Here is a 12,514-nt window from a genome sequence, read left to right on the forward strand (position 1 = left end):
TTTTCAACGCAAAGGAGCAGCAGCTGTATTCCGACCTCACTCCAGATGTCCAGGTTCCTTACCCTATCTCCAAGGCTGAGCCCAGCCACCATATAGAGGAAACTCATTTCAGCCACTTGTATCCGCGACCTCATTCTTTTGGTCACTACCCATAGCTTATGACCATAGGTGAGGGTTGGGACATAGATGTAGTAAATCAAAAGCTTTGCCCTCTTGCTCAGCGGCGTGCCAAACTACCAATCCATCTCAAGCTCCATTCTACCCTCTCTCGTGAATAAGACCCCGAGATACTTGAACTCTTTTGCTTGGGGCTGTAATTCACTCCCAACCATATGTATTCGGGCAGTTTGACTTTGTGACCACTATGTTCATGCAGGACGCACAGTGGTTGTGTAACAGATGTCATACACACAATGTGCACCTGTGCTGTTTGTGCCCTAGGCTCATGTTTTCTACATGTATTAAGTCTTTCAGTTGTCCCCACCTGTGTTTAGAGTGAAGGTCTCTGCTCTATTAGCTGGGCTGCAGAGGAAAGCAGAAACAAACAAACTAACCTACAGCACTTCACAGCAGCAGCAGACAAATGGCCAAAATTAGAGTTTAAAATGGAAACACTGATTCATAGGTTTAGCCCTGGCCTGCCATATGTTTTACAACCATTTGGGCCCCATTTAATATTTAGGACAATATTTTCCCCGACTGTAGTATTCTTGTATCTCCCCAGGAGACTCCTCGGCAGGCTGGGAGCTGGCCAGCAACCAGAGAAACAGAGAGAGCCAGGCTCTATATCAATGACTCCTAATGAAGATTAATTAATGTAGAGGACAACTCTTCATGAATTATGATAACTATTATAAATGTAAAGGCACAAACAGAAGAATTTAGTATGAAACCAAACTTGAGCTTTGTGATGCCACTGAGCACACAGGAAGTGTCAATACATACTGATCGCATGTTTCTGTTCTGTAAGCAGAAGATTGGTCTGTGCTATTTCTGTGCCATCACTAGAGTACAGAGGGCAGAGGGATGTCGTATGCTGTAAAGCCCTGTGAGGCAAATTGTGATTTGTGATATTGGGCTTTATAAATAAAATTGATTGATTGATGCTCTCTCCAAAATCACATGAACCACTTCATTGGTAAAGTGTATTTTGTGTATTGTTTCCTACACTCTGCTGTAATCTTCAACCTATAGCCAAATGAACACTTACATTCAAAAGTGATTGATATAAATCACACACTATTCTCTACAGGAATATGCTGTTATTGTATATTGTGTCCACATATGAATTTAACTACATCAATATACACCAATTAAGTGGCATGTCTTAGACATTAAACAGGATTATGCAACTGTTTTACCTTAAAATAATAACTTCAGTATCCTTTTGATGGTACACTGTAGGCCCCAAACACCTGCACTTGCGCTACTTATCTTTGGTGAGCGATCTACTTAAAGTGTGTAACCCTTTACAGCACTACATTACACACCACCATGTATGAAAAAACTAGGTCAATATTCTCAGTTCGGACATTATGGCAGAGGCAAAGGAGAATTGTAAAAATCCAAACCTCACACACCGTTAGCAATGTATGAATTATTCTTTGTAATTAAACTAACTAAACTAATGAGGGGTTGCAAACTCTTTACAAAGTCTTGATGTAAGCTAAAGTGATCTGTCTCACAGCTTAAGGGAAAACAATGACAATCAGACATCCAGCATTTCCCATACTTTGATTTATTTGTGGTAGCACGCTACAATGTCAAAAGTGACCGCCACATATTGATTTTCTATTTATTTTACTGTTTGGGTGTTTTATTATTTTATTTACTCAGTCCTCCGTGCTCCACCCCTTCTATCTCGCTGTTTATCTAACCACATATGAGACAAGAATTAGCTAGCTGCTGTCCCTTCACCTCACATCCCACCACTAGGGTACTTCGTCAGCGGGAAGAGAGTGAGCAGCAGCTCAAATTCAGCCTGCTCAAACCCCAATTTAGGATCATTGTCCTGTTGTAGAAGCCATCTCTTGTTCATAATCAGCTTTTTTACAGAAGGTGTGATGTTTGCCTTCAGCATTTGTTGGAATTTAATTAAATCCATTCTTCCCTCTACCTGTGAAATGTTCTTTATGCCACTGGCTGCAACACAAGCCCAAAGCATGATAAATCCACCTGTCTTTAACAGTTGGACAGGTGTACTTTTTATGAAATTCTGCACCCTTTTTTCTCTCCAAACATGCCTTTTCTCATAAGTTCTGTTTTAACTTCATCAGTCCACAGGACTTGTTTTTAAAAGCATCAGGCTTGTTTAGACATTCCTTTGCAAACTTCTGATGTTGAATTTTGTGGCGAGGACACAGGAAAGGTTTTCTACTGATGACTCTTCCATGAAGGTCATATTTGTACAGGTGTCACTGCACAGTAGAACAGTGTTCCACTGCTCCGAGTTTGCTACATCTTTCTAACAATCCTACGAGCAGCTCTCTTGGAAAGTTTTCTTGGTCTTCCAGACCTCAGCTTGACCTCCACAGTTCCTCTTAACTGCCATTTCTTAATTACATTATGAACTAAGGAAACAGCTACCTGAAAACACTCTGCTATTTTCTTAGTCTTCTTCTGCTTTGTGGACATCAGTAATTTTAGTTTTCAGGGTGCTAGGCAGCTGTTTAGAGGAGCCCATGGCTGCTGATTGTTGGGACAAGGTTTGTATATTACCTGCAGTTTTGTAATTTGATTGTATTCCTATGATCCAGTAGATGACTGAATGTATGTATTGGTTTAACAAGCCTGTGGGACATCTGATGAAGCACCATATGTTTTTCTCATGAAATGAAAATGCTTCATTTCAACTCATGTTAAATGACAGAAACAACATGAATTTACAATGGGAATTATTTCTATTATTTTTCTTTTAAATACATTATTGTGTTTTTTTTAGTTATTTTATATAATTTGTGTTACCTATATTTATATATAGATGCTCCTGTTGCTCTTATTTATGAACAAGACTGAACTGCCCCAGTGTATAAAATGTGATATAATGTTGCAATTGCTATTCTCTTATTTTATATTTGTATTTGAATTGACACAGTGTCTGAAGACCATGTGGGTGACAGAAAGCAAATGACAACAATGTTGAAAGATTTATGACTCTGTTGTCAGGGTGGTGCAGTCAAGTGGCACTACAGCTGTTGAACATCAGGTTCTCCCTGGGTAAAGAATGCGTTGCTCATATCAACATTAGTTGAGGGAGCGACCACTGATAAACTTACTATCCAAACTTCCTGTTTGTGTTTGTTTTTCCCCTCAGGTCTGAGAAAGCAGGAGAGATTGCAACTATTCCCCTGACCAAGGTAAGACTCCACACTCTGTTTTATGTGTTGGTGTTGGTGTTGGTGAGGTATAGAACATTAGGAAGATGCACATAATGAAGTATTGTGAATTTCATTTCTGTCAGCTGAAGCAGTTTTCCCTCTGGTAAGCATTTAGCCTTCTCTCACACCCTGAAGTCACATGAATACCAGGGAGTTCCCTGACAGTCAGTGGAGCTAATGAGAAACAATTTACAAAGCATGGAGCCATCCAGTTGCCTTTGACTTCTAAACATGCGATCGTCTAGATGACACTGAATATTCTTAGATATATAATAATCATAATCATAATTGTACGCTTTATTCCCACAGCACCTCTGGAAACAAAGTTCCAAAGTGCTTTACATGGTTGAATCAGGAAGAAAAAAACATTTCAGGACTTCAATAAATTAACATCAGACTATTGAGCTGGAACTGAGAAACAGCCTGCAGAGTCCTTCTGATGATCTGAGGCTGCGCGCTGGCTCAATGTTACTGGGAGCTGAACCATGCAGTGCTTTAAAGGTCATCAATTAAATCTTAAAATGAGTTTTAACTCTAAAGTTTTCAAGTGCTTTTTAAAGGCCGAGCAGCTGCTTTTTGTACCAGCTGAAGGTGTGAGATGTTTTTTTTTTCATCCTGAACACAGGCATTGCAAAAATCTAACCAAGATTAAATAAAAGTATTAATGACCTTCTCCGGATCAAGTTGACAGAAAAAAAATGACCTGATGATGCTTGAGATGCTCCTCAGGTGATAAAAACATGATTTAATGACTTCTGTAATTTGTTTTCCAAATGAAATATCACTGTCAAATATTACAGCCAGGTGTCTGGCTGCAGGTTTCACATTTGTGGACAAGGAGCCCAGACGTTTCTCTAAAAGAGAATAATTTTGAGAGACTGAAGAGAATAACATCTGGGTTTTGTCAGCTGTAGGATATATGTATATTTATACGATATATACACCAATCAGCCAAAACATTACATTTGCAATGCACTGACAGGTGAAGTGAATAACTTGGTTCTGGCATTCATGTGGATGCCACCTGACATGTTCCACCCACTCAAACACCATTGCAGACCAAGTACCCCCCACCTCCCTCGTGGCAACAGCACTTCCCAATGACAGTGGCCCCCCAGCAGAATAAAAGCAGCATGCCACACTACAAAAACTGTTTAGATGTGGACTGTGGAGTGTGACAAAAAGCTCAAGTTTTTGACCTGGCTTCTTAATTTCCCTGGTCCCAATCTGCTCAAGGATTCTTTTGATGTGCCGGTACCCCAGATGTACCCCTAATTCAAGGTGGGGCTTCCTTGAATTGGACTTGGCTCTGACCTGTCAAGGCATGGACACAGGAACTGTTGGAGTGTCCTGCAGTGTCTGGCACCAGTGTGTTGGCAGCAGATCCATTTAGTCCAGTGGGTTGTGAGGTGGGTTAATGGCATGTGCCACACATGCTCATTCACATTGGGGTCTGGGGAATTTGGAGGCCAGGTTGACACTTCGAGGTCTTTGCCACATTCCTCGGGCCATTCCTGAGCGATGTTTGCAGTGTGGCATGGTGCATTATCCTGCTGGGGGGCCACTGCCACTGGGAAGTGCTGTTGCCATGAGGGGCTACTTGGTCTGCAACAGTGTTTGAGTGGGTGGAACATGTCAGATGGTATCCACATGAATGCCAGTACCAAAGGTTTCCCAGCAGAACAATGCATTGGAACAAAATAATCAAAGTTATTCACTTCACCTGTCAGTGGTTTTAATATCTGGCTGATCAGTGTGTATATATACAGTACAGGCCAAAAGTTTGGACACACCTTCTCATTCAATGCATTTTCTTTATTTTCATGACTATTTACATTGTAGATTCTCACTGAAGGCATCAAAACTATGAATGAACACATGTGGAGTTATGTACTTAACAACAAAAGGTGAAATAACTGAAAACATGTTTTATATTCTAGTTTCTTCAAAATAGCCACCCTTTGCTCTGATTACTGCTTTGCACACTCTTGGCATTCTCTCCATGAGCTTCAAGAGGTAGTCACCTGAAATGGTTTTCCAACAGTCTTGAGGGAGTTCCCAGAGGTGTTTAGCACTTGTTGGCCCCTTTGCCTTCACTCTGCGGTCCAGCTCACCCCAAACCATCTCGATTGGGTTCAGGTCCGGTGACTGTGGAGGCCAGGTTATCTGCCGCAGCACTCCATCACTCTCCTTCTTGGTCAAATAGCCCTTACACAGCCTGGAGGTGTGTTTGGGATCATTGTCCTGTTGAAAAATAAATGATCGTCCAACTAAACGCAAACCGGATGGGATGGCATGTCGCTGCAGGATGCTGTGGTAGCCATGCTGGTTCAGTGTGCCTTCAATTTTGAATAAATCCCCAACAGTGTCACCAGCAAAACACACCATCACACCTCCTCCTCCATGCTTCACAGTGGGAACCAGGCATGTGGAATCCATCCGTTCACCTTTTCTGCGTCTCACAAAGACACGGCGGTTGGAACCAAAGATCTCAAATTTGGACTCATCAGACCAAAGCACAGATTTCCACTGGTCTAATGTCCATTCCTTGTGTTTCTTGGCCCAAACAAATCTCTTCTGCTTGTTGCCTCTCCTTAGCAGTGGTTTCCTAGCAGCTATTTGACCATGAAGGCCTGATTCGCGCAGTCTCCTCTTAACAGTTGTTCTAGAGATGGGTCTGCTGCTAGAACTCTGTGTGGCATTCATCTGGTCTCTGATCTGAGCTGCTGTTAACTTGCGATTTCTGAGGCTGGTGACTCGGATGAACTTATCCTCAGAAGCAGAGGTGACTCTTGGTCTTCCTTGCCTGGGTCGGTCCTCATGTGTGCCAGTTTCGTTGTAGCGCTTGATGGTTTTTGCGACTCCACTTGGGGACACATTTAAAGTTTTTGCAATTTTCCGGACTGACTGACCTTCATTTCTTAAAGTAATGATGGCCACTCGTTTTTCTTTAGTTAGCTGAATGGTTCTTGCCATAATATGAATTTTAACAGTTGTCCAATAGGGCTGTCGGCTGTGTATTAACCTGACTTCTGCACAACACAACTGATGGTCCCAACCCCATTGATAAAGCAAGAAATTCCACTAATTAACCCTGATAAGGCACACCTGTGAAGTGGAAACCATTTCAGGTGACTACCTCTTGAAGCTCATGGAGAGAATGCCAAGAGTGTGCAAAGCAGTAATCAGAGCAAAGGGTGGCTATTTTGAAGAAACTAGAATATAAAACATGTTTTCAGTTATTTCACCTTTTTTTGTTAAGTACATAACTCCACATGTGTTCATTCATAGTTCTGATGCCTTCAGTGAGAATCTACAATGTAAATAGTCATGAAAATAAAGAAAACGCATTGAATGAGAAGGTGTGTCCAAACTTTTGGCCTGTACTGTATATGTAGATAGATAGATAGATAGATAGATAGATAGATAGATTCTGTAAGCATAGTCAGCAACAAAACTCAGCATTTAAACAATGCTCAGCTGGTACTAAGGGGCTCAAAGTGTGCCAAGAAAATATCCCCCACACCATTATGCCACCACCAGCAGCCTCAACTGTTGATATAAGGCAGGAAGAATTCATGCTTTCATATTGTTAACGCCGAATTCTGACCCTTACCATCTGAACATCACAGCACAAATCCAGATTCATCAGATCAGACAACGTTTTGATAATCTTCTGTTGTCCAGTTTTGTTGAGCCCGTGTGAACTGTAGCCTCAGTTTCCTGTTGTTAGCTGACAGGAGTGGCACCCAGTGTGGTCTTCTGCTGCTGTAGCCCATCTGCTTCAAAGTTCGACGTGTTGTTCGTTCAGAGATGGTCTTCTGCATACCTGAGGTTGTAACGAGTGGTTATTTGAGTTCCTGTTGCCTTTCTATCATCTTGAACCAGTCTGGCCATTCTCCTCTGACCTCTGGCATCAACGAGGCATTTTCACCCAGAGAACTGCTGCTCACTGGATATTTTCTCTTTTTCCAACCATCCTCTGTAAACCCTACAGATGGTTGTGTGTGAAAATCCCAGTAGATCAGCAGTTTCTGAAATACTCAGACCAGCTCGTCTGGCACCAACAACCATCGCACATTCAAAGGCACTTAAATCACCTTTCTTCCCCGTTCTGATGCTCGGTTTGAACTTCAGCAGGTCACCTTGACCATTTCTACATGCGTTATACTTGCATTAATTAGCAAGTTGAACAGGTGTACCTAATAAAGTGTGTATATCGACAGGAGAAAAGACTTTGACACAACACCGGCAAAGAATCCTCAAACCTGCAGCACAGAGCAGACGAGTTAGCATTAGCACAGTGAACAACAAACAAATGAAAGATGCTAACTACACTTACCACTCTGAGCTGACTTTGGTGCGCATCAGACTCCTCATCTGAGTCTGACAGAGGCTCAAACGTGTGGCTGAATCTCTCGATGTTTTCTCTTACCCTTATGCTAACCATCTTGATGCACACTACTCTTTTACATATCGAGCTAGCATGAGCAGCACTGGGGAGCAGGAAGTGGGAAGGGAGAATGAGATGATCAAAGTTGTTTAACTATTATGTTGGAAAACTATGTCAAACAAAATTGAAATTTAGTATTAGTAAAATTAGTATTACTTTAAAATACATCTGGAGGGGGACATTAAAGGTCAGTTGAAAAAGAGAACACTTGTAATTATTCACTTCATCTGGAGTGTTTGATTTTATTCCACTGACAGAGGAGGCATCAGTTTAATGTTCCATGGGTGCTTCACTGGAGTGACGTTAGATGTTAGACGTTTATTCAGCCTGGCTCCCTCTCTCAGCAGTACAGCAGTTTTTACACGTCTGTGCCCAGGGGCCCATCGCCTCACAATCTGTGCCTATTCAACAAATGTATGCATGAGTTATTACTGTAACCTTCTGCTGCATTTAGTGATAGTGATTGCTCATGATGAAGGTCACTGAAAATGGCATCAAGATGCTTCTATGGCATTAACGACTTCAGGGGTTAGATTCAGCCTCATATCTCACTTCTGAATGTTTGATGGAGTAGGCTACTTAAAGTCTTCAGCTCAGCCATGATGAAGTATTTTGTTAGGTGCATTCAAAGTCCTTCTGGAGCCTAACAGAACAGTTCATTTTCTATTTTAAATAAAATATCAATCCATGCTGTGTCTGAGATGCGCATTGACATCATAGACTGTATAATAAAGATGGACGACATGACAGCTCCCCAGAAGTGAAGCCAAAACATCTTGATCGCCCCCTGGTGGCTGGTTGCAGTTCAGGTCATAAGCGCCACCCCCTTCATGTTAGCAGATGTATGGAAGCCCATTTCCTTGAGGGAAAAAAATAAGATCTAATAAGTCAAAATAATGAGATACTAAGTCAAAATAATGAGTTATTACCTCACTGTTTTGAGTTAGTATCCCTCAATGATGTTATCCATCGTGACTGAGAGATGAAGAGTATGGATTGTCGAAGGCTGAAACTGTACTCATTCACCTCATTATTGGACTTGGTATCTCATTATTTTGACTTAGTATCTCATAATTTTGACTTAGTATCTCATTATTTTGACTTAGTAAGTTGTAATTTTGACTTAGTATCTCATTATTTTGACTTAGTAAGTCATTATTTTGACTTAGTATCTCATTATTTTTGACTTAGTATCTCATTATTGTGACTTAGTAAGTCATTATTTTGACTTAGTATCTCATTATTTTGAGTTAATAGATCTTATTTTTTTCCATCAAGTGGCGGAAATGGGCTTCCATACAGATGGCACATTTTTCCCAAACATGGTTTCTGTCATGTTAGGTAGTTCTTATCATGCTGATGTGTGTTCAAGGGTTCATTTTTCTGATAAGGTTGGTTTTAATTAGTTATTTGATGCTGCAAAAAAAGTCGGTGTGACCTCATGATTGACAGCTGTGTGTGCCAATCAATGTGCTCGCAATCAGTAGCACTGCTCATGATTGGTCGGTCAGGTGTATTGGGAACTCGATATTTCAGAGATTACTACTGTGGGCAAATTTGCATCTCCCAGGATAGTAAAGGAATGACCCACCCTATGATTGGCTACTACACATTGCATTCATTGGTTGTATTGGTTAGGTTTAGACAAGATGAGTGGGATTGGTTAGGGTAATGGTACGAATGTCAGGGTAAGCCAATCAGAGGCAAATTGAGGCAGAGGAAGGCGGGCCATTCCTATGCTATCCTAGGATTCACAAATTTGCCTACTCTGCTGATTCCAAATGACATCACAGTGCAAGATGGCAGCGGCCATATTCGGGATATTTTGGCTTCATTTTTGTACAGTGGAGATGCGTTGTCCACCTTAATGTATAGTCTATGAGCGAGATACTCACGGGTTGTTTTTTCTCTTGATATTCATCTCAGCTTTATTTGATTGAATTACATGAAAGGTATGTTTTAGCCACTTCCAGCTATAGCTGTATTTTTGGGTTGTCCGTCTGTCAAAATGTCCCTCCGTCCCTCCGTCCCTCCTACCCATTCTTGTGAATGTGGTATCTTAAGAACATCCTGAGGAAATTCCTTTGAATTTGGCACAAACATTTACTTGGACTCAGTGAATAATTGATAAGATTTTGGTGGTCAAAGGTCACTGTAACCTTGCATCAGTCTCATTCTCATGAATGTGATATCTCAAAAACACCTCGAGGGAATTTCCTCAAATTTGGCACAAACGTCCACTTGGACTCAAAAATGAACTGATTAGATTTTGATGGGCATGTGTTTAACATGAAGGTCACTGAGACCTGGTCCATCTCATTCTCTTAAAACATGTAACAGCATCATAAAATTAGGCCATTAGACACCAGTACCTATTGGTAGTGGAGTCATAATCCAGGGGGTTCTTTGTTTACTTCTCCTTGTACTGTCTGTCTTTGTTGCATAGTGGTGATTTTAAATAAGCCATATTACTGTATATTCTGTCTCTGTGTTAAAGGCTTATAAGTGCTCTCAGAGCCACATGCAGGACTGGATAATGGTTTGTGGTGAAATGAACAGCAGCAACATGTGGTCAGACGGTGTTTGGATCCAATTACACAGGAAACAGTGCATCTACCCAGCTAACAACTGCTAATGGAAACATGCAGCAATTAGCTGTAGTGGCTGGCTGGGCCTGGCTCACAAACTAATTGGTAGTCAGAGATGGCACAGTGGAGCTGGCCTGGCCAGCCTCTTTAAAGGAAATATAACTCAGGGAATAAAGCTGCACCAGGTAGAATTGGTATAACAATCTTATCAGCCTAACTCACAGAGAGAAGCCTGGGTTGACACAGATGCACGACAAATCCACCCTCTGACTCTCTATTACTATTAGTAATGGGATCCAAGTTAATTGTGTCTGTCATGAGATAGTGCTTTATCCAAATGGAGAGCCATGAGTCTGCAAGCGTTCATTTCAAACAAAGTGATTTCATTGATGAGCACAACTTCAGAGACAGAGGTAATCAGTGAAAGACAAGGAAGCTCTATGGTCAGAACAATAACCTGCATAATGGAAGACGGAAAGATCAGAGAGGGATGACAGCAGGTCCTTCAGCGAAAAAAGACATATAGTGTTGTTTTAACACATCCGTGTTTTAAAATGCATTATCACAGCAGTAACACACTGTATGTAGTGATTTAAATGTTTTACCTATAACACATAAAAATTAAAACTGCAAGCAGTGATGACGAGTCTTCACTGCTTTGCCCATGTCAGGGGCGCTGGGTGGACGCCAGTTCCTGTGACTGTTCATTGCCACTAATGTTGGATACTGCGTGAAGGAGTGAGATTGTATTTCATGTGCGTAGCACGGCCGCTGGAAATAGCATCTGTCTACGCTGTGAGGGTCCAAAGGACAGAGGGATGTCGTATGCTGTAACGCCCTCTGAGGCAAATTGTGATTTGTGATATTGGGCTTTATGAATAAAATTGATTGATTGAAATTGAGTAGGCAGTGCAATGACACCTAGTTGGCATGTTGATGTCTTCAGGTCTGGAGTCTAAGCAATGCCATTCAACAAAAACTCACAATTTTTACAGTAAAGCATCATCAAGGTTTTGGCGCTTTTCAACACAAATTTGGGGGATCTGATCAGCTTGCTTTGAGCAGTGCATCAAAGTAGCACCACCTTTTTGCCACTAGGTGGTGCTACAACTATAACTAAATATTAGCATATCTGAGATGTGTTCAGGCCAGGAAACACTGAGTTTGGGGCACATTGGACCATGTGCAGTGGAGTTACAAACCACTTCCTGCTTTGTGGTAAAACATGGAAATTTGGCACCTTTGAATGAACTGAATTGAATGGTGAGACTGTGGCACCTTGCCACAGTCTCACCATTCAATGAAAACTCAACCTTTTAAATTCTTTTAATCTCGAAGAGTTATAGATGGCACAGACAAATTTTTAGTCAATCGGGTAAAATTTGTGGGAGTTTTTTAAAGTATGATACCAAACAAAAAAAAAAAAAAGACAAAACTTGCACAGTAAATTCAAAATGGCTGATTTACTGTTGGGTTTAGAGTATGGCTCAAAGAGTATTTTTTGTATGACTTGGAATGTTACATGTGCCTCCCAGTTTACAGCGTACACACCTGAACATGAGACCCGTAAAATATACATTTTTTTCACCTGTTTTATGTGTGTGCAAAGTTTGATGAGTTTTTGAGCACCTTTTGTTCCTCAAAGGTGTGATTCATTTGCATAAATATTAATAGTAGTAGTAATAATAATAATAATAATGATGATGATAATTCCTTGCATTACAGTAGGGTCCTTGCACTGTTTGGTGCTTGGGTCTTAAAAACCTTTCTTAGTGTGCAGTTTATTTCAAAACTAGCTTGAAGATCCTCTAAAGTACAAAAACATGCCTCCCTTCTTCTTCCTTGTTGTGTCCTCATTTTCAACTTCCACCAACATCCATCACCCTCCCCACCGACCCATGTAGATTATTAATGAACGTTACAGGGCGTACTCCTGGGTGGCTGAGCTGATCCAGGTGTTTATAGCCATCAGCGTCACTGTGTCCTTCCTGGTAATGGGATCTGCTATGAAACACACCAGTAAGTTTCCTCCTGCTTGAATGTTGTTTTGTCATTTACTTTCTTACTATTAATGTCAGTGTTGCTGTCACAGAGAC

At 41.1% G+C, this 12,514-nt stretch overlaps 1 protein-coding gene across 1 annotated transcript in view; it reads left to right on the forward strand.

Annotated features, from left to right (window-relative positions):
* The window catches only part of si:ch211-51h4.2 (uncharacterized), a 142,946-nt gene that overhangs the window by 117,991 nt on the left and 12,441 nt on the right, over positions 1-12,514 (forward strand). Inside the window, exons 13-14 of the mRNA XM_049588059.1 lie at positions 3,314-3,356; positions 12,323-12,437. Coding sequence (XP_049444016.1) covers positions 3,314-3,356; positions 12,323-12,437 — 158 coding nt within the window. The remainder of the gene's footprint in view (positions 1-3,313; positions 3,357-12,322; positions 12,438-12,514) is intronic.

This window comes from Epinephelus fuscoguttatus, linkage group LG10 (genome assembly GCF_011397635.1).
Source record: "Epinephelus fuscoguttatus linkage group LG10, E.fuscoguttatus.final_Chr_v1".
NCBI lineage: Eukaryota > Metazoa > Chordata > Actinopteri > Perciformes > Serranidae > Epinephelus > Epinephelus fuscoguttatus.